The sequence below is a fragment of the Pelodiscus sinensis genome, chromosome 2, assembly GCF_049634645.1.
Source record: "Pelodiscus sinensis isolate JC-2024 chromosome 2, ASM4963464v1, whole genome shotgun sequence".
Taxonomy (NCBI): Eukaryota; Metazoa; Chordata; order Testudines; family Trionychidae; genus Pelodiscus; species Pelodiscus sinensis.
This window is the reverse complement of record NC_134712.1, coordinates 200,279,686-200,303,010: the sequence shown is the minus strand read 5'-3', so window position 1 is coordinate 200,303,010 and position 23,325 is coordinate 200,279,686. Positions and strand designations below refer to the sequence as shown.

Below are 23,325 nucleotides of genomic sequence, written 5' to 3'. Positions count from 1 at the left end.
TTGTTATGAAACAACAAAAGATGTGAATTTAAATGTATTTTAGTAAGATCAGCTAGGGATGTAAAATCCTGTTTAATTAGTTAATTGGTTAACCAATTGAACAGGGTGAGTGGCGGGGGGGAGGAGATGGGCTATTCTGGCCTGGCCGGAGTGTCCCCTACCCGTGGCGGGCCCCACGGGGTGTGAGCAGCCCTCTGCCTATGGTGGGAGGAGGGCTGCTCCAGCCCCCCACCAATTAACCGGTTAAACATTCACATTCCTAAGACCAGTTATTACCTCATAGCCTGAGATAGGAGCACACCTTAATAGTCTGTAAATATAATTGACTTCAGCTTTTCTTGCACCCTTCCTTGTCTTTGTGGGCCCTGTATATTATAGCAAGATAACTAACAGCTTGGAATGTTACTAGAAATAGTGCCTATTAGAAAATGTTAAAGGATATTCATAGGAAGTGAATTTGAACTCAGAAATTGAATATTTGGACTGGAAATCTGATTGTAACTTATCATCCAGTCAGGAAATAGGAACATTATCATGTGACCCAGGACCAGTAAACTAAACAACAAACCTTTTATTTTGAATACTGTACATTCACAGTGAACTGTTCACAAACCAAAAGTTTTTGGCCAATAGCTTTGAATAGTGTATAGATCTGACAAAATTATCACCTGTTTACTGACAATAAACTCTTTATTCTTTTCTCAAATCAATCCTTTTGCCTCCCTGATCATGTAGTTATAGTGGTTTCAACATATCTTTTTGTAATGTGTTGATCAGCACTGGACTCAATATTCTAGGTACTCACACTAAGATGTTCATGATAAAAGTGTAAAGAGAGGGACAAGGACACATATTACTATACCACTGCCCTTTGCACACCACCAGTACTTCAGCAAAAACATTGATAATTTTTTCCCTTTTGCAGACAATATCCTTATGCTAGGACAGTGCTACATGCAATTGAATCTATGGTTATTAAATGGTCACATCAGATACATGACATACTGCAAAGGGATTCTGTTCAACCTCTTCTGCAGGGCCTCCATTCAGATCCCCAAACTGAGCTCAACTTCTGGAAGATGAGAAAAGATAATTTGTTGTGCATATATGATCAAGTAAGTGATTTCATATATTCAGCAGATATTAAGGGAAGCCCTCTATGGGTGTCTTATTTTTGTATGCAAAATGAGTCTTTGTTTCCAGACAATGGGCAGAACTGAAGATCTGGATTTCTGATTAGTCTGTCTCCATAGATATGCCCAAACAAAAGGGAGTTAAGAATGGGTGAGTGGTGTAAATAACTGAGTATGATGATTAGTGATGAAGGGCTACATGGCAGTGGGGAACTGTCCAGATCCCTTAATTGTTCATTTTTAAATGCTCTGTCACGTGTGTGTATTGTCAGGAAAGAGAGAGAGAGAGAGAGAGAGTGTGTGTGTGTGTGTGTGTGTGTGTGTATATATATATATATATACACACAATGTGGTGATTAACCAGACTTCACTGAAACACACCTTTTAAACTAAATTTGCTAAATGAGCTTTTTCTTAGGAATCTCCCTGGTTGGTGGTGATGGTTTGGTGGGTTTTTTTAAAAAATGAGCAACAGAAATTTAAAAGAAGTGGTTGTGTAATATCTGGAGTATCCCTACCCATGAGTCCTCAGCATCCCTTTCTTCCTTCTCCAAGTTTCTAGCATCAGCCTTCTCCATGCTCTCTGAAAATAATAAAATTGAAGGGAGCTAGTACAGGTAGGGTGGCCACAGGAAAACCTCTGAACCAACAGCTTGTTTTTATACAATTATTTAACAAAAAAACAAAAAAACCCAAACATTTATTTTATCATTTTGAATCAAGCATTTCTACTAGGAAAGAACTTTAAAAAATGTGTTTTATCTCTCTTGTATTTTTCCCATCTCTCCAATTCATTTTTAGCCTTTCCTCTATTCTGTATCTTTCCTGTGTACCCTAACTCTTACTAAGTCTCTTTCAGACTATATCTTTGCTCTCTTTCCCACAAAGTAATGAGACCCAAATAAAAGCTACAAGTAGGCATTTTCCCTCACATATTCAGTAAAATAAAATTTGAAGTTCCTGGGCCAAGCCATGAGAGTCATATAATGATGAAAACTTTCACAATTTAAATGATAATGAAAAAATTTGAAACATCTTGGTTGAACCTGTGCAAAGGATTTAATTACATATGTTACATTAATTTGTAAAAAGAGATGGCTAACTTCCCTGTGCTGATTTGAAAATATGAATCCAGAACTTTAGAAATGTTTTACTGTGCCTCTCCCTGAGAAAATGCTACACAGTTGGAATGATTTCTTTCTGGAGGAATTGGGCTTGAAAATCAGGCTTCAATGTAATAGAAATAGCTTCTATGTTAGCTATGGAATTGGGAGCTGCTGCTTCAGAGTACTGATTTGTTAAAACTGATGTTACAAATTCTCCAGTCCTGTTTTATTGAAATCTTGTGCAGTTATCAAAATTATTTACATTTCAAATATGAAATATTGCTTGGAGTTAGAAAACAGATCAGTTACCATCCTCTTTCAAATTCTGTATTCCTACTATCCTTGTTGTTAGCAGTGCTCCTGTATAAATTAGATAAACATTATGAACATAGAAGGCCCGACACAGTATGCAGTGAAGTCAAACAGACTTTTTCCATTGATTTCCATGAATATTAGATGAGGTCCAATGTGCATAAATGCGAGATTTAAAAAAAATGCTGTGGGTGAAATCCTGACTCTATTAAAGTTGGCAGTAAACTTTTGATTTTACTCTCTGTATCCAGGCAAACAATCTACTCCACTCTGTGACAGAAATTTGGTCTTCACTGAAGGTTTTTGTTTGTTTTGTTGTAATTCTAGCTTCAGTCTCCTGTTGTTCAAAATATGGTTAAGATCTTAAAAGCCAAAGAGAGCAGCTATTATCCTACTTCTCAGAACATTTTCAAGGATGTAGAAAATGGTAAGGATAGCTTGAATTAAATTTATATGTTGTCTACCTTTATATGTTTTGTTATAGAATAATCTATAATATTATTTAACATGACACTATAGTATGCCACTGATAATGTGCTACTGGAACAGCATGTACGCATTAAATCAAGCCACTCTGTATTTAGACTTTGCTCATTATTTACTTTTATAAAGTTTATGTGGATACTTTTTTACATAAAATCAGAAGGATATAGTAGTAATAAAATAGTGTTTGTGTTTCTATACATTATTTTGAGTCTACATGTATACTATATCTGTTGGTCTGCAGACTTTATTGCTAATATGAATAACATGAGGTTAGTACATTAGCCAAATATTCCTTTTTCATTAGTTTGCATTTATATGCATAATATGAAAATGAAATTTGAATGAAATATAATACAAATGTATGGTACTCTTAAAGTGTCATTTATCTTATGATTTGTTAGCTTAATAAGCAATAATAATATTTAGCTGTGATGTAGTACTTTTCATCAGTAATTCTCAAATTGCTGTACAATGGTGGTAAGTATTGTTAGCCTCATTTACAGACAAGAAAATGAGACTCCTGAAGGTGAAGTGACTTGCTTAAGGCCATCCAGGTGGCTAAGTCAGGATTAGAACCCTGGTCTTGTGCGACCTAGGCTAATGTGTTCTCTACTAGGTTATGCTGTCTCCCATTGTCTTAGTTTAGCAGCACCTGGCTGTTAGGCAGGTAAATTATGCCTATTTAATAGATGGGTCTGTCTTGTATGCTGATGTCACTGCTTGATGTCTAGGTTCCATAACCATATGCTATCCTCTGTTTCAAGGGAGGCTAGGTATTGTAAACTGCTCTAGAGATGTTGAATCAGTCACTCTCTCATGCTTCATGATTAATGGTCTGCAGTGCTACTCCACAATCCCAATGTGGGGAGAAATGTAGACCAAGCCAATGCAAGGGTGCAGCAGTTCTGTTTGAGCAAGGGGGTAGCCTATTAAACTGGTATTGGATCTTTGATCTGGGGGAAAAGGAGATAGGTGCAGCAATGGACTCCTGAATTTACTTAGTTTGTTAGAATTTTTTCCCCCCACCAACGCTTCCACTCTGTAAGGACATGAGTGTTCAGCTCCCCAGAGGCATTAAGCATTCATGCATGGTAAAGAGCCAGTAGCACTCTTGTCCAGGAGATTGTGTAAACTGCTGTAGAAAAGGGATGCTGAGAGATTTAACTGTGGTGTCCCTCTCCAGACCACAGGAATGGGATTTCTCCTCTGAATAGGAGCAGACCTTTGAGTTGGCTCAGTATTGTTCCCTGCCAGAGAATGAGGCATCAGTCAGCCAAAGATATAATAGGTTGGTTCATCTGTCACAGCTCTCCAGGTCAATTTAACAGTAATGGCTTCCTGTTGAAGGTCATTAAAGATACTATATAGAAAGTACAAATATTTGGAAAAAAGTTAATTTATTGGACAAAAAGTTGAAATACAGAGATCCATTTTCAGTTTAATGTGAAATTGTTTTGTTAACTATTTTTTACATTTGTTATGATGCTGCGTTTGTTTGCTGCATTGGTTATATTGTCAAAATACATTCTAGCTTGACATCTAGTACATAACACTTTTAAAATGAGCAATAATTACCTATGAACAAATAGCAAGAGGTCTTGTAGCATCTGTAACACATTTATTTGGGCATAAGCTTTCGTAGGCTGGAGCCTACTTTGTCAAATGCATGAAGTGGAAGTGGGCTCCAGTAAGTCATGGGTAGCTGCATTGCTGTTCCTTTTCGGGTCTCTCTGAGGGTGTGTCTAGACTACAGAGTTTTGTCGACAAAAGTGGACTTTTGTCGACAAAACTATACCTGCGTCTACACTACTGCTGAGTTCTGTCGACATAATGTTGACAGAACTCAGCAGTTTTGTCGACGCTGGTAAACCTCATTTTATGAGGCATAATGCCTTCTGTTGACAGAGTTCTGTCGACAGAAGGTGTTATTGCATGTAGGGTTGTGTCTAGACTACAGGGTTTTGTCGACAAAGCAGCTTGCTTTGTCGACAGAACTGAATGTAGTCTAGACGCTCTTTGTCGACAGAAGCTTTGTCGACAGTATCTGTCGACAAAACCCTGTAGTCTAGATGTACCCTGAGTGTGCTCTGATGTTGGGCTTCATGCCCTTACCTATCCTGGGATAACATTTTTCAGTTCTCTCACTTTAGCCTGGGCCCGGCACTAACATACTCTATGTTTTGAATAGCATTTATCCAAAATTGAGTTCAGACATGTGGTTCTTCTCTTCAGGAATCTAAGACCAGTGGAGAATTTAGTGGGACATTCTTCCTACAGCATTTCTTTGAACAGTTGAGTCAGTGTCACACAGAAACTATTTTTAAACAACCAGCAGTCCACACACACATCTATTTTTACCTAAAGTCTTTACCTACCTCGTGGTAATGAAGGCAAGTCTAACCTCTTCAGAAACTTGAGCAATATGTATGGTTTATATGTTCTTCAAGCTGGAGGTGTAAATTGAGTTAGCACAGGGAAAATAGAGTGTAGCTGTGTCAGCATTAGTGGTGGGAGGAGAAGATGCCCTAACTACATACCTAGCATCTTGGAGCAGTATGTATCTGAGGCAGCTACAATCTTTTGTGTACTTGCTCTGTCAGAGCTACTGTGGGTAGTAGCTCATGCTCATGCAGGAATTCACACTTAGAATATGAAGTGTCAACATAGCATCCTTAGGCTGGTTTACCCGAACACTTTTCCCATTTCTTAAGAGAGTCCCTTTTTAAACTGCTGTTGTTCTTTTGGTTTCTGGTGTATGCAGGCCTTTTCCTGTCATGACATTCTCTCAAAACATCTTTCAAATATGTGAGATGGAGTTGTTTAACCTTCCCCCACAACGCCTTCATACACTAACCCATTATACTCATACAGTAATCATCCCAATAACTAGGTCAACATTCAATTTTCATACATCATTACAGAGCAGCTTGTACGCCATCATATAATGTGTCACACAATGATCCCTACCCTGGTAAAAATATCCTCAGCAGTTGTTATCTCACTGAAGATTTATAGGCCTCTTCACTACTTGGTCAACAAGGCTTTTCCCGATATTGAAGGATAGCTTATGGGACTGCCAAAGTTTGCTCTCTTATCAAAGATCATCACAGATCCTGCCAGTTAGGCTCATGGGAATAATGTTGGAATGGCATGTCGTGTCTCTTGATATCCTATGCAAATGGGATAGAAAGGGAGACTTCTTCTTTCACTGTCTGACTTTCCTGGTATAGACAGGTACACATAAACACACTGCTCTTTGCCAGTGAGCACAGATTGGGAACATGCCATTTCTCCAGCAAAGTTTTTAATAAAACCATAGGCCTCTGATTTTTCCTTCTTGCTATCATGAGAACTTGATGAGATGGCATATGCTTATTACTTCACTTGTAGGTCTGCTGTAACTTCTGCATCACTCCATGCTGGTTGACTGAGGCAGGGGGAATAGATGGAAAAGAAAGAATTGTGATGCATAGAACTCTAGCTCTCCAGCAGCAGAACTAGTAAATGGGGATTGAATGAGCCTTCTGTTGTGTGGCCTACCTTGTATGCCTTTACTCCCTGGATAAGGACGGTGGTTGTTCTGTATCTTTGGGGGGGGAAATGAAATTATGATTACATTTACAAAGTTAGACTGTCCACCTGACAGTGAGAGGCCTTCTAATATTTACAGCTAGTGCAATGAAAATATTTTCCTTTTAGACTAGAATAATTTTTCTCCTCAATATAAACAAGTTGATTGAGAAACTTACCTGAAGTTTTAGCATTTTCTTTTTCTTTTTACAGGACTTATGGAAGCCCAAGATATTGAACTGTACCTGAGACCATTGAGAAGACACATTCAGTTTCTTCAGGAAACAGAATTCCCCAAGATTCATGGTTTAATCCCCCCTTTGTTTCACATCATCTGCCTGATCTGGAGTCACTCCAAGTTTTACAGTGTGCCTGCACGAATAATAGTGCTACTGCAAGAGTTCTGCAATCTCTTCATTGACCAGGTAGCCTCAAAATATGAATCATAAATATATAAGTACTTAATACATTAGAGCCAGTCAATAAATGGTATGCTAAAAACAAGAGTTTGAGTTTAGTCTGTATTAGTTTTATAATAAACACCATAATTAGAAGATTAATCATATTTCTGCAGAGATCTCCAGTTACCATTTCACTTGCAGCACAATCAAATAATTACAACTATCAGTGTTGCCATTTCACAAGTTCTTTGTTAAAAAAGGCAATAATCGGTTTGCCTAAAGAAGGAAAGATATTTGTCAAAAATCACACAGCACATAAAAAGTTGTTTCTTTCGTTGCCAGGCAGTTACAACATCTTTCTCCTTAGTATGTTTAATGGTAACTATTTGCTTTTTCATATTGCAAACTTGATAATAGCTACTGAGTTACACACACACACGGAGGGGATTGGCAAGCAAATTGTCAGTGAGTGACTTTGAAATGCTGTATTTTCTGTCCTTCCACAATCAACAGATGTGTCCCATTTAGCATCATTGGAAAGTCACAGTAATGTAACAAACACAGATCCTTTCCCACTTTTTCCATCCAGGCATCTGAAATACACTGGGCTAAGATATGTGTTCACAGTGGTAGCTTTTAAATATAGCCATTCCTCAAGTTTCAGAGTTGTAGACAATGTACTTCTGGCCAAGCAAATATAGTTGGGTCTCCCTTCAAAAACAGTCAGTAGCATTTGTTTGTTAGCCAAAAAAGGCACCTTGGAGAAACACAAGAGAAACTGACACCCTTAGCCTACTCCAGAGCATGAATTCATTAAACTGCCATAGCATTCTAGGCTCTTGCTGGTGAGAGAATGAGACGAAAGACCTGATTCTCCTTTCACACTATTCATTAGTCCTGATTTATGCTGTTAAGACAGAGGCTTGTCAGAGTTATTGCTGAACAGGAAGAAGGAAAACTAGGAGATAGCAATGGGAGGACTGAATGTACTGTTGCTGTTGTAATATTTGCATTTCATGTTTACAGTGGAATCATAGTAGTGCTTGGCTTTTCTCAGAAAAAACTGGTGTGACCGCTTGTGCCCCAGAAGAAAATATAATTATTTTTTGAATGCAAGGTGGAATACCAGCATAGAAGAGGGTCACAAACAATAGTTTTGGTTTCCACATTAAACAATGCTATGCTGCTGAGCCTTCCATGTCTATTTTTATTTCTAGAATAGGTTTTCGGTGGCCAGTCCCCATTTTGTCATGCCATCTCTTTCCCTGCTACCATGTTTACATCGGATTCTGGAAGGCCAAGTTACAAAGTTTGAATGTTCATCTTCCCATTGAAGCTTTCCTTAATTCCTGCACTGACTACTATTAAGTTTTGCCCTTTTAATTTTGTATTTACAGAGTAACTAATCTAGTCTTACTATTGCTATAAATATGTTTCTTTCAATAAGAATACAGGCAGTCCCCGACTTACGCGGATCCGACTTACGTCGGATCCGCACTTACGAACGGGGCTTTCTCGCCCCTGAGGTCGGGGCGAGAAAGCCCCGTTCGTAAGCTGCTCCGGTGCCCCTGGTCTGCTGGAGACCGTCTCCAGCAGACCAGGGGCACCGGGCGGGTTCCCGCACTTCTGAGGCTTTGCCAGAGCAAAGCCTCAGAGGCGCGGGGAACCGCCGCTGCTGCCACTTCAGTCTGGGTGCCTTTGGTCTGCTGGGGATGGTCCCCAGCAGACCACAGGCACCGGGACTGAAGCCGCAGCCGCGGCGGGGTCCCTCGCCTCTGAGGCTTTGCCAGAGCAAAGCCTCAGAGGTGCGGCACCCCGCTGCCGCTGCGGCTCTGCTCCCCGTGTCCCTGGTCTGCTGGGGGGGGGGGGCGCAGCTAGTACGCCCCCCCCCCAGCAGACCAGGCTTTTGTTTTGGACTCTGAGGCAGAGCAGCTGGGGCGCTGCCGATTGGTCCTGCAGCGCCCGCTCTGGGCACTACTGGACCAACCCGGCAGCACCCCAGCTGCTCTGCCCCAGGTCCTGATTCAGCCGCTGCTGGTCAGTTTCAGCAGCGGCTGAATCAGGACGCCTGGGGCAGAGCAGATGGGGTGCTGCTGGGTTGGTCCAGTAGCACCGAGGAGCGGCACTGGAGCAACCCAGCAGCACCCCAGCTGCTCTGCCCCAGGCGTCCCCAAGTCAGCTTCTGCTGAAACTGACCAGCGCTGACTACAGGAAGCCTGAGGCAGAGTTGCTCTGCCCCGGGCTTCCTGGAATCAGCTGCTGATCAGTTTCAGCAGCAGCTGACTTGGGGACGCCTGGGGTTCTTAAGTTGATTCTGTATGTAAGTCAGAACTGGCGGTCAGTTTCAGCAGTGTCTGAATCTGGACGCCAGTTCCGACTTACATACAGATTCAACTTAAGAACAAACCTACAGTTCCTATCTTGTACGTAACCCGGGGACTGCCTGTATGTGTCTCAGAATCCACGGTATCTATGAGTGCTCCAAACATAAGACAGATTCTGCTTAAAAAGGAAAATAGTACACTAGTTTGAATGATGTAGGTGAGACTCTGTTTGTTTTACTTCTTAATTCTGATTTTTACTCCAATCGCATCAACTTTTAGAGCCAATCAGGAGGGATGTTAACTGTCTTGAAAGGAAACCTCAAAAAATATTTGGCCACTGCTATGTTGGCTTCAAAATAAGGCATGGTAGAGTTAAATAATAAAAAATAACTGTAGATGGGAGTGTGTGTGTTTTTTTTCCTTATGTGTGAGAGGAGCTGTGAGGAAAAAGAAAAGTGAGATAGCAACAGAGCAAAGAGGAGAGGGTTTTTTCCAGTCTATTACGTAGGTAACTTCTCACTTGAATTATACTAATTTCATAAATTCAGTTCTTATATCTGATGTAACAACCATTAATTACAAGCTTCAAGGGGTAGCCGAGTTAGTCTGTACAGGAAAAACATAAAAAACAACAAATGGTCTGTGCCCACGAAAGCTCATGATACCATCTACATGTTTTGTTAGTCTATAAAATGCTACCAGACCATTTGTTGTTTATCATAAATTACAAGTTTGCCTCAAATGTGAATAAGCCAGACCAGGCAAAAACAATGTTTTACTCTTCTATATTGTCAGTGAATTTACATCCAAAGGTGTTGAGTCAGATGTCAGCTGCATCATTTTCCCAACACCTCAACTGGTGTGTGTTTATCATCCCCATTTTACTGTTGTGTTAACTGAGTGCCCAAAGTCTTACCTGATGTTTATGTGTCAGTGGATCTTTGTAGATATCGGATTGCTTTTTAATGGTAGAACCCAATCTCCTGTCTAACTGTGAGACCAGCCTGTTGCCTGGTACTCTTCTGCAGCAGATCCACCTAGGTTTTTATAATACATGCTTGGGTGTCCAGATACCAGGATTATTTCCAAACTGTCTCCCTTTGTGATATGGTACTGCTTCATCAACCACTCTGTATCAGGTGTTTTTTATCTGTAAAAAGGGGATACTAAAACTTGCATACCACAGGGGCCACCAATGGCCGGGCCCAGCTCCTGGCCGGCCGGATCAAGTGCCATTCCATGAGGGCTACCAACTGCCAGGCCCAGCCTCCAGCTGGCTGGATCAAAGTACCGTGACTCCCCAAAACCCTTGGGGGTCGCGACCCCTGGGTTGCGCACCACTGCATTAGGCTATAGTTTTGTTTAATTATTTCTTAGATTCTTTGGAAATTGCTTTCTGTTTCACGAAGAAAATTTTGCTTTACAGTTTTAGCTATTAAAGTTCAACTATAGATAATTAAGTGATTTGCTTTGATAGCTAGAAAACTACTGTAATTCTGTCCAGGTTCTATATGCAAACCTATGTAATTCTTTCCAGGGTCTATATGCAAAACTATATTACAAAAACAACAGGCAGTCCCTGACTTATGCGGATCCGACTTATGTCGGATCCGCACTTACGAACGGGACGTTTCTCGCTCCGGAGCTCACGGGCGGCAGGTCGTCACCCGTGTCCTCCGGGGTGAGAAAAGCTTCTCCTGGTCTCCCTGGTCTGCTGGGGGGGTCCAGCAAAGCCGCTGGACCCCACCCCCAGCAGACCAGGGACACCTGAGCAAAGCCGCCCAGGCAGCGGGACCCCCTCCACCTGGGCGGCTTTGCTCCTGTCCCCCTGCTCTGCTGGGGTGGTCCAGAAAAGCCGCTGGACCCCCCCCAGCAGACCAGGGACACCCAAGCAAAGCCATCACCTGGGCGGCTTTGCTCCCGGGCAAACGAGCAAAGCTGCCCAGGCGGCGGCTTTGCTCGGGTGGCCCTGGTCTGCTGGGGGGGTCCAGCGGTTTTGCTGGACCCCCCCAGCAGACCAGGGGGACAGGAGCAAAGCCGCGGAGCACGCCCGCAGCGGGACAGCCGCGGTGCGCCTGGACTGTCCCGCTGCCCGCGTGCTCTGTGGCTTTGCTCTGCGTCTTCCAGGTCAGCAGACCAGGGAGACGGAGCAAAGCCGTGGAGGACTTGGGCGGTCCCGCCACCCCCGTCACCCTGGTCTGCTGGGGGGGGGAGGTGCAGCTAGTGTCCCCCTCCAGCAGACCAGGCTTTTCTTGCCTACCCCTGGGGTAGAGCAGCTGGGGGCTGCCGGGTTGGTCCCGCAGCGCCGCTCCGGACCAACCCGGCAGCACCCCAGCTGCTCTGCCCCAGGCGTCCTGATTCAGCCACTGCTGGTCAGTTTCAGCAGCGGCTGAATCAGGACGCCTGGGGCAGAGCAGCTGGGGTGCTGCTGGGTTGCTCCAGTAGCACCGAGGAGCTGCGCTACTGGAGCAACCCAGCAGCACCCCAGCTGCTCTGCCCCAGGCGTCCCCAAGTCAGCCGCTGCTGAAACTGACCAGCGGCTGACTACAGGAAGCCAGAGGCAGAGTTGCTCTGCCCCAGGCTTCCTGGAATCAGCCGCTGATCAGTTTCAGCAGCAGCTGACTTGGGGACGCCTGGGTTTCTTAAGTTGAATCTGTATGTAAGTCAGAACTGGCATCCAGATTCAGCCGGGGTTGAAACTGATCAGTTTCAGCAGCGGCAGACGCCAGTTCCGACTTACATACAGATTCAACTTAAGAACAAACCTACAGTCCCTATCTTGTAAGTAGCCCGGGACTGCCTGTATGTTAGAAGAATGCTCAGGTTGCAGATTCAAGCATTCAGAAGTTAGAAAATACCAGAAATTAAGGTTGCTTGTGCATATGTATTATGATATATCTTTTAATTACATGATGCATATTTTGTGCATAGTTGGGACTTTTGATGAAGTTCTCGGTTCAATTTATTCCTGAGGGGAGTGTTAACTCGTGTTTAGACACTTCTGCTGCTGTGTCCCCTTGCACTCAATCTCTTTTTCTCTCTGCTTCTGTCCCTCCAATGTATTCCTGTTCTTCCTTGTCTTATCCCTCTTCATAGCACTGCTGCTCTGCTTCTCATCCCTCTGCATTTGTGTTAGGACATCTCTTCTCCAAAGGTAAAAGATGGAGAGAATTTTAATTGTAGACGCTAACAGTGCTCTAATGAGCCTGTGCAAATGGCAATCTTCCAAGGTTTATAATTGGGTCTGATTTTGGCTGGGTTCTTAATGAGAAAACAAAAGACAACTTGATGACTTTCTTTGCCAAATTTCAGGTTCCTGCTTTAAGGAACAGAAGTGCGGTAGAGTATCTCAATGAAACGTTTGTAAATGTTTTTAAAAATGAACAAAACGTCTTTATTTCACACTGAAACATTTTTCCAGAACTTCAGTAAATGAGTAAAGTATTCAGTCTGATCCTGACATGGAAAGCTTTATCTTGAGCATTACTGTTTTCTAAAGTTGCAAGTATCTGTGTCTAATAATGGGAAGTGTTAGCCAATTTCATTATAGGTGGAGCTGGCAGCACCACCTATCAAACAGTTACTATGACATAGCTATTTCTGGTTTTCACTGTGGATAGTTAAAGGGTCCATAAATAAGTTGTCTTAAAAAAACCAAATCACTACATTAACTTACAAAGTAAAAAAAGTAATATAGGTCTGAAGTTGGCAGTGTTAGCAGCATGTGTAATAAAGACTAGAGAGCTAATAGAGGAATTAAACAATAAACAGATAAATCCATCTCTAACATTAATTTTCCCCTAAGTATTTCTGATCTATTTTTGTGGGGGTTTCCCCCCACTATAAACAAACCATTACACTTTCACTGTGTACAAAGATAGCATACCAGGGCTAGTTTGATTTCAGGGGTTACAGATTTGATATCTGAGAACATGATATGCTGCAGCAAATACTGATTTTTTTAAAAAGTGTTTTGTTTAGAGCATCTTAAATGTAAGCTATAACTTGGGAAAATTGCCAAGCTAGAATTTTTAGATCTATTTTTAATTAATTTAATTAATGTGATTAATTTAAATATTATTAGCAGTTGTATAGATGGTAAGAAGTATATTTTTGACTAAGGTCATGGCTAGCTTTGATAAGCAGTGACTCTTTTGTTCTTCTGCTATCATTTTTATTAAAATCTAGGCTAGATCATACCTCTCGCCAGAAGATCTTTTGAAAGGAGAAATTGAAGAAACATTGGAACATGTAAAAATAGCTGTAAATACCTTAAGGAGCTTTAAGATGTTCTTCTTTAGCCACAGAGAGAAGCTGGCGAGTTACTTCACCAATGACAAAGAATTTAAACCATGGGATTTCCAATCTAATATGGTGTTTGCCAGATTTGACCTATTTCTCAACCGCTTAGTGAAAATTGAGGTATTATTTACTATTTACAATTAAGGTTATCCATTTTTCAAGCAGCGTAGTATATCTGAGAATAACCACACCACATCTGAAGCAGAGGGGACGTTGTGTGAGCTTGCTGGAGAAAGGTAGTAGTGTTTCAGAAACTGCAGCGAAAAGGTAGGTGGGAGTCATCTTGGTCATACTGAGTCATCCCTGGGAATGCAGGGCAAAATATTTAAAAGGTGGAAGCCCCAGTGTTACAAGCCCTTTGTGTATGCAGCTCCTGTCCTTCCTCCCTCCCCTTGAGATGGCAAATATCAGTTTGGTCAGGACCTGCTATGGGATTGCGCTAGTTGATCCTTTTAGGAGGGCTCTGAAGAAATTTTTCTCTCACCACCACATTGGCCTAGGTGGAGTTGGCTTTTTTTTTCTGCCTTCCCACAGCGAGTGTCAGAAAGAACCTATTCTGGTGAAGAGAAAAGGAAGTTAGGGCAATGTCACAACTCACTTCATAACTGTGAGGCAGATGTCCAGTACAGATACTCTATAGGGAAGGTACCCAGTGACTAGATAAATGGCTTGGTAAAGAACTTAAAAAGGAGGTGCCGGTTAAAGGAATGAAATGAGATTGAGTGGGGTTTTGACTCACTGCCATATGAATCATAGAAATCCTTCCTTATAATCCACTTTAACTCCTCCATGAGGAGGTAAATGGTAAGGTGTAAGCCATGGGCTGGCTGGGGGATCTGAATGGAAAATGAAGGGGTGGGGGCCTGGTGAAAGCCCTGGGTAGTTACTTGAATGAACATGGAGTTGCCTGCGTTGTACACTTCTGTCTCCTGGGTAGTCCAATAATAATAATAATAATAATAATAATAAATAGTTATTTATTAAGTTGTGGCCTGATTAAATCCATAGCAAGTATCTCCTGTTTTCCTTTCAGTATAGCCAGAGAAACATGTTTTTTGTTGTTCCTATAAAGAGTTGCAAGTGTGCATTTCTAAATATGTTATCAAACAGTTCTGGGACACATGAAACTTATTTCTTTTGTGTGAAATTGAGACTACAGAAACTAAATTTTATTCGGAAAAGACTACAAAGAAGGCAATAAAAGGTTCAGCATTACATCTCTGAATCAAATTTATGTCTAACTTTCATGTTCATATTTTGTAGCGCATAATGACAAGGAATCAATGAAAGTATTTTTTCAGTCCCACTAATTCTTTCTACTCTGGCCACTGATGAAATTAAAGCAAATTTTACAGTTATTTATTTGGATTGGATAATTGTGTTTCCACTTAGGTTCAAATCTTGCGAGTGTCTCTGTGTGAACGAATCTTGTGTCTACCTGGAGCAACTTGCAAAACTTAGACCTTCCTTTCTTACATCCTGGTTAATCAAGGTGGTGCAAATTTTTAACTCCATTTTTGTTTGTTGGTTTGAGTCAAACCAGGCAAAAACATCTCAAATAGAATGGTTTCTATTGTTTTGTGTTAAGACACATTGGATATGTTTGTTTTTCATTGATTTAGGATATCTTCGTTATCATGTTTGAATTTCAAAAGCTGGAAAAGCTGGAGTTTGGTGGAGTCAAGGGGAAAACTTTGAGTGAACAAATCTACAGAATGAATGAAGAATTTATAGAAAGCTGTAAAGTTTTTAAGGAGAAAACATATGATCCTTCAGATTTCCATAATATGGTAACCTTGCAATTTTTGTATTAGTGTGCTAAAATTTTATCTTAATAGTTGTGAAAAGATTTAGTTATTGTGAACATGAAAAAAATCATAGCATTTATTAGAGCCAGGCATAATATAAGTAGGCATTATGCAAATTTCCATCACAACTTCACTAATGCACCTCCATCATGACTTGCTATTATTCTATGCTCGTCTTCCAAGAGCAGTTTTCTGAGTATTTTCTCCTAACTGAATTATTTGGGAACTTTGAGGTGCACAAGTGTCCAAAAAGCATCTGTCAGGTTTTTTTGAGGATGTGAACATTGGTCTCCACAGATTAAAAAAGGGTAATATGCTAATCCACTTAGGCTCCTACCAATCAATTAACCATTCTATTAAAAGTAGTTTGCTAACTGTCTTAATATGCCTTTTTAAATGGTATCTAAGAGCTAAGTCATACTTCATATTGACAACAAGAAGTCCTATGGCACCCTAAAGACTAACAGATTTGTTAGGCCATAAGCTTTCATGGGTAAAACCCACTTCATTAGATGAATTGGAGTAGTAGTTACTCCTCCAGTTAGCCTCTAAGGCCTGGTCTATGCTAAGGAGTTATTTTGAAATAGCCCCCTCCCCTTATTTCTCTCCTTATTTCGAAATAATAAGTGGAGTGTCCACACTACCAATCCCGTTATTTTGAAATCTGTATTCCTGCTTTCCTTGAGGAATAATGCCTATTTCAAAGTAACTATTTTGAAATAGTGTTAGTGTGGATGCTCTGCTGCTGCTATTTTGAAATAACTACTCCCCAGAGTAATTCAAAGTAATTACTCCCCAGTGCTAACTGGGGCTCTAAATCGAGGTTGCATGTCCACAATAACAGAGCCTGTATCATACTAATTTCAAGGCTCCCCCATACTGGGGACATGCTATTTCAATTGTTATTTTGAATTTAGTTATTTCAAAATAATTTCCTAGAATAGACATTCTCTAAGATGCCCTAGGACTTCTCATTGCAGGTACAGACTAATATGGTTACCCCTCAGAGACTTTTCATATTTTCAGTTTTGACATGATTTGGGCATGAGTAATGAATTGAACCTTAAGGTAGATTCTATTGGGAAATTTAGGTAGGGGACTTGTAAAGCACGTGTGCTATGTAATATCTTACAATAAATAATATTAACCATGTTGTAATATATTAATTAGTACAATTTTAATATTTATATAGCATTATGATTCAAATTATGTAAATACATATTTTGGTGGTAGCATCTTTTATTTTAAGATTTTAGTATTGACTTATTATTTATAATTCATTCCGGAAACCAAAATTCTATTTTTAAAGAATTCTGTCCCCTTTTTGCAATGATGCTTTCAAATTTGTATGTAATCAAGTTGTCTAATGGGATCTCAAAGAATTAGAGGAATAGAGTTAAAAATAAATTGTTACAGATATCAGCATTTTATTTGTTGTCAACAAAGGCACATATTTTCAGCTGCAGTGTGCCAAATCTTGATATGTCATAATAAAAAAATTTGTTTTGGTATGTTATGTTGATAGTTTTTTTAAGTGAGCCAGCATAGACATTGCATACTCAATAGGACTATCATGTACAGATAAATAAGACTAAAATTTAGGGATGTTAAATTTAGTTTAACAAGGTGTAACAGTTAACTCGAACTAAGGACTTAGTTCGAGTTAACGTTTGACTGCTGCGTGTAGCCACGGACAGTTAGTTCGGACTAAGAGGATTTAAAAATGGTGCCTGGATGGGAAGATGCAAATAAAGCCTGGGATATTTAAATCCCGGGCTTCATTTGCAACTTCAAATGCCTATATTAGCCTCCCTAGTTCGAACTAGGGGGATAGTGTAGACATACCCTGAGTGAGTTTAGGAACCAGTTGAGTTAAGTGTAGCTGAATGGGAATTGGGTGGATATCATGGAGCCTACTACCTGATTGATACACCTACATATCGGAGCCTTTAACCTTTTGATAGATTCTGCTTTGTCTGGTTTCACTCTGATCACATTGCATTATGGCTGTGTCTAGACTGACAAGTTTTTCCCCAAAAGCAGCTGCTTTTGCGGAAAAACTTGCCAGCTGTCTACACTGGCCACTTGAATTTCTGCAGGAACACTGACTTCCTACTGTCTGAAATCAGTGCTTCTTGCAGAAATACTATGCTGCTCCTGTTTGGGCAAAAGGGCCAGTGTAGACAGCTTAGATTTGTTTTGCGCAAAAAAGCTCCGATCGCGAAAATGGCGATCGGGACTTTTTTGCGGAAAAGCGCGTCTAGATTGGCATGGACGCTTTTCTGCAAAAAGTGCTTTTGCGGAAAAGCGTCTGTGCCAATCTAGATGTTCTTTCCGGCAAATGCTTTTAACGGAAAACTTTCCCGTTAAAAGCATTTGCGGAAAATCATGCCAGTCTAGACGTAGCCTACGAGTTTTCATGTTTCTCCCTCCATGAGAGGAAATCCTGGCCTATTTGAAATCAATGGAAGTTTTACTTGTTTTCTAATGCCACTCCTGCAGACTCTGCTTGCATTCTGAAAGTCAAACTAAGCTTTGTTTCTCTCTCTCTCTTGTGTCTTCACCGGTAATGCAGGGCCAAGTTATAAGTTAGATACACTTGTGTAACTCTTCTGTCTTCAGATTCTAGCCTTCCTGACATCTGCTGTAACCCACTGTCTTTATTGTGCTTGTACAGGTGCAAACGATTGGAATTTAGGCTTCCTTTATCCTCATTGTGGGTTCTGCAGGGCTTTTAGCAGTAGAGTTCAGTTGTTAATTGTTTTTGTCACTAAAGCAGCTAGAACGTTTAATGCACAGGGAACACCTCTGTTACGTAAGGAGATGCCCTTTTTACAGACACACTTTTTAGAACAGAACCAAATTCTAAGGTTACGTAAATGAATTGCAGCTGATTTATGTATTAATAGAGGATGGAAAAAAAATGAAGTACTGTGTAGTGTAGTGATTTTTGCAAATATCTGAAATATTTTAGATTTGTTTAAAAATGCAAGAATCATGCAAGCACAATCTGATAATTGTTAGGTTTTATTTTCTAACTTTTTCATAATATTGACATTGATAAAGTGAAAGTCTGAACCTACTGAAATTAATGGAAGCTCAAGGTTTTGTCTGTAGTATACATGTTGCAAAATAGACTGTTTTAATAAGAGTATTGAAAACATTCTTCAACTACAACTTAAATCTGAACAGGTTAAAATTCTGGCAAAATATTAGGGCTAGATTCTAGCTTCAATAAGACTTTGCTCTGTATGAAAACCTTAAAACCATTCTCGGGGGGAGGGAGAGGGGAAAGCCAGTGTTATGATTCTTATGATGCCTCTCTCCTAGCCCTAAGGGATGAATGAGAGAATGTAGGTATGGCTGAAGCACTGCTGTGTTCTGACAGCCCTTTGTATCTCCAGTAGGGTACAGGCTACATTGCCCCAAATTCTGGGTTGTGTGCAATTTGCATCATATAACCTTCAGGTTGTATTTCCCTACCCAAAGGTGAAAGTTAGCTGGTGCGCCCCAATGTGGTGCAGTGGTAGGAAAGAGGGCCCCTCCCCCACCAGCCCAATTCTGTCCTCCTCCCCGCTGCTCAAAGTTGAGGCTGGCATGCAGGACTGGCAGGAGAGTCTCGGAAGTGTGGCAGAGACAGCTGGAACCCCTGAATGTGCATGACCAGTGGCAGACAGCCCTGACACAGCACAGGGAATGAAGCATGAGGCTGCCAGGAGAGTCCCAGGTGTGCGGGTCAGGCAGCTGGGACCCCAGAAGACAGCCAGACCCCTGGGTGTGCATGGCTGGCAGAACAGCCCTAGTGCACACAGCATGGCTGGCAGCTGGGACTGTGTTATGCAGGACCGTTAGGAGAGCCCCGGGCATGTGAGGCCAGCAGCAGGACCCCAGGCGCTGGGCCACAATCCCAGGGATGCTGCAGCACCCTACCTCCCCTTATCTCCCTTCCCATACCTATGACCATTGCCCCCCTCAGCTCCCATTTACCTTGGAACAGGATCAGTGCAGGGTAGAGTCATCAACAGGGACTATACCAGCCCTGAGACTTCCATCCCACACTCCATCCTACATACAACCCCAACCCCCTGCCCTGAGTCCTGCACTCCCTGCCCCACTCCAACCTTCTTCCCTGAACCCCCTGGCCTCCAACCCTCAGTTAAATTTCTTACAGGTACTGTTGTATCACAATCCCCCACCGCCTGCCCTGAGCTCCACCCTAGGGGGAGGGAGGTAGGGAGGGAGGGAGCAGGTTGAGCTATGGCAGTGCCTAAGAAACTTAAGTTACTATCACTCCTGTCTCTACCCATTTAAAATATTTCTTGAATGCTCCCTATATAAAAAGCATGTTTAAATATTGAAACTTCTTTAATAAACCTTCTAAGCCATTAGTTAAAATTCAGTTATTGTCATGTCTCACGAAATGGAGATTGCAAGTTGTTGTAAGTTAATCAGTTGTTAAGACATTGATTCCTTGTTTAGTGATTATGCAAAGGCCGCATTCAAAATAAACATCAGAGCACTCATTTTGTATTTAAAGCTTATTGCCATTTCAGCTTAGTGCTAACTCAAGCGTATTCAAAAAGTATTAACTTTCTTTTTTATGGTGAGCATTCTTACTTTTGTATGCAGCTTTAGTGTTGACTGAAGAAGAGACAGTAAAATAAGAACAAGCAACAATTAGCTGTAATGTTTTTCTTGTCATCACTAAAACATTACTTTTATTCAGGTCTTCAGGAAATGTTTGCCTTTGGGTTTTGTAATGCTAAGAAGCTTTAATAATAGCTGTCAGGGTAAAACTAATGTGTTTGCAGAAGCTTCGAAGTTCATACTATTTACTCAGTGCACAGTATATGAGCTATGTCAAGCTATTTCCTCATAAATGTTCTACATGCATCTCAATACACAGCTTATTTTGTGTAGTTAATATATAAAGTACTGGAAATTCAGACACTTCCTCAAATGATCAGTTTTATTGACATGACTCATGATTATGTTCTCAATCAAGACTAAAGAAAATCTTTCTTCTTTGAGCACATATCTAGACTACTTAATCTGATATAGTAATATGTCACATCTCATTGGTAGAAACATATCTGAGTTTCTCTAATTGACTAGATGTGGAATAACACACACAATTCTCCTCCCCAATTGGTGTTTGTCTCATTTGATTGTTGTACGTTCAGACTATTTTCTATGTAGTGTTTTTTGGAAATGATAAAACTCTTTGCTCAAGATGTCTGATTTATTTAGTTGTCCATCTTGTGCAAAGTCTCTTACCTGTCCTTATTACTTTACTTCCAGCAGCTATCAAAGAGGCCTTGTTGGACTTGCTTATGGTGTTGGTGACCCCAGTTTCCCAACATTTGTGTGACTGACTTAATCTTAGTAACATTTGTGTAAATCAGATTTTTCAAATGTGCAAAAAACCCAACAAATTTAACTTTTATTGTGACTCTGACCACACTTGCAGCTGCACGTGATTTAACAGAGATGATCATGCTAAAAAGATAATGGAACTTGCAACTCTGAGGGTACATCTACACTACAGCGTTATTTTGGAATATCTAATTTCGAAATGCGTTATTTCAAAATATCTTGTTTCGAAATAAGTATCTACACACAAAATGCATTTGAAATAGCATTTGGCTATTTTGAAATAGCGTGTCCACACTGAGTGGATGCTGAATCGCACTTAAGGCTGGCCGGAACCAGGTCTGGCAGGGCATCAGGTCAGGAGTTACTTTGTGTGGCTGCTGCATGAGGCTATCTGAGGCCTGTGCTTAAAGGGACCCGCCCAGCCCCCCCACTCCCGTCCCGCCTCCCCCCTCCCCATCCCAGTCAGCCAATTCTCAAGTTTCCCTGCTTGCTTGCCTACCTCAATGAGGGACAGCAAAGCATTTTGTGTTTGCATGCTCTGGTTGCCCTCACTTGGGACACCACAGCACTCTGCAACATGGAGCCAGAGCTGCCCCTGAGCACTCTGGTGCTTCTCATGGATGCGTTGCTGGGATCCTGGCTGCACTTTCTGCAGGCTGCCTTCCGGGAGGTTCATTGGGGGCCTGTCAGTATCCAGGAGGCCCTGTGGGAGAGCTTCTACCCTGAGGAGCACTAAGAGCTTCCCTGGTCTTCCCCACTGGGGGCTTGTGCCTCATTCCTCCCTCATATCCTTCCACTTACCCCTCCCTAACCCCACTTCCTGATGTCAAATAAAATACATGTATTTTCATGAACACAAACTCTCTTTATTTAACAAAACGGGGGGAGGAGTGGGAGGAATGAAACTCTGGGTGAGACTGGGGAAAGGAGGTGAGAAGAGAGGGTGGGAGAGGGGAGGAGGAAACCTGGGATCAGGGAGCTGGATGGCAAGGGAAAGAACGGGGAGGGGAAGTTCAGGGTTGGGGGTCTTGCTGGACCAACTTGATTTTCATGCAAACCTGCTCCTGGATTTGCATGTAGCCTTTGGTGGCCAGGCTGGCAGCTATCCTGCCATAGAGAGCTGCATTCCTTCATCTAGTGTGGAGATCATGGATGTTGGGGGCATCCCCCCAAACCTGAATAAGGTCCATGATCTCTGCCCTGGACCAGGAAATCACCTGCCTTCTCCAGGCCCTGGGAGCTGGCGGACTGCTCCTGGGGAGTGGTGGAGGGCTGGCTGCCAGTGGCTTGCTGGCTCATGTTTTGGGGTCACTGGGTCAGGGGCAGTGACTGCTGGGTCTGGCCTGGCAGGCTTGGAACTGGCACAGGCACTGTGGCCAGAGTCTACACCTTTCAGGGCTCCGGGGTGGGGAGAGGGAGAGGAGTGTTCTTGGTTGAGTCCGGAGTGGCCACCAGGGCACCCTGGGAAGGGCTGGAGGCCCCCTATTTCAAAATAAGTGTCTACACAGCGCTTATTTTGAAATAACAATTTCGAAATTGGCGTTATTCCTCATAGAATGAGGTTTACCAATTTTGAAATAAGCCCTCTGCTATTTTGATTTAATTTCAAAATAGTGGATGGCTTGTGTAAACTCTAGGAAAGTTATTTCGAAATAACTTTGATGTGTAAACATACCCGAGTTTCCATTCAGTTACAACATGAGCAGACATTAAGGCTCTTTTTCCTGTCCTGTGATGCCTTACAGAAGGTGCCCAACATGCTTAGGCACCATAATAATTGTGCAGTTTAGTCAGATTGCACCCCCTTTGAGTCTGACAAATCATCCATAGCAATTTTTATTTTAAAAAAATGGTGCAAGTGATGGAGTCACATGCCTAGTTTTTAAAGTTATTTATTAATTCATGAATGTTAGGTCAGTCTGTATAACTAGCCAGGCACAGATGCGGGCAACTAATGGGGCTGCCTGCTGTTCTATGAACTGAGGACTTGAGTTTGGAATGTTTGCTCCCAGTTGCTTGTTTTGCTCAAGGCCAAGCTGCACAAAAGTCTGCCAGACTGACTTCACAAAGCTGATATCACAGTTAGGGCCTGATCCTTTATTTTTGAAGTTGATGAGAGCTTTGCCATTGATTTTAGTAGGAACATGCCGACGATGACTTCACTGTAATAAAATCAAGAGGAAATGACTGCTTGGAGGTGAGATTCATAGTGGAAATAGATTTCTGTGCATGAACTCTTGTTCTTTCACCAGCCGTGTTTTCAGCTGAATTACTAGCCAGATGGGGAGTCCAAATCTACAAACTGCTCTGTTTATGGAGAGCCCCAAGTTATTAACCTAAATCTGAGCAATAACTAGTTGATATCTTTTAGATATTAAAGGTTTAATCTCTTCAGTTTGGAACTCTCTAGTCTGGCAACATTCGTGGTCTGGCGTGATTTTAGTTAGTGATCCCATAAAGTTTGTTTACAGTCATGAGTCCTGACTCTCAGTGTTCTGTGCTGTTAC

At 41.6% G+C, this 23,325-nt stretch overlaps 1 protein-coding gene across 4 annotated transcripts in view; it reads left to right on the top strand.

Moving 5' to 3' along the window:
* DNAH11 (dynein axonemal heavy chain 11) overlaps positions 1-23,325 on the top strand; it is a 273,839-nt gene that overhangs the window by 20,952 nt on the left and 229,562 nt on the right. For all 4 annotated transcript variants that reach the window (XM_075922225.1, XM_075922224.1, XM_075922226.1 and 1 more), the window contains exons 4-8: positions 926-1,115; positions 2,879-2,978; positions 6,821-7,032; positions 13,521-13,754; positions 15,257-15,424. In XM_075922225.1, coding sequence (XP_075778340.1) covers positions 926-1,115; positions 2,879-2,978; positions 6,821-7,032; positions 13,521-13,754; positions 15,257-15,424 — 904 coding nt within the window. The remainder of the gene's footprint in view (positions 1-925; positions 1,116-2,878; positions 2,979-6,820; positions 7,033-13,520; positions 13,755-15,256; positions 15,425-23,325) is intronic.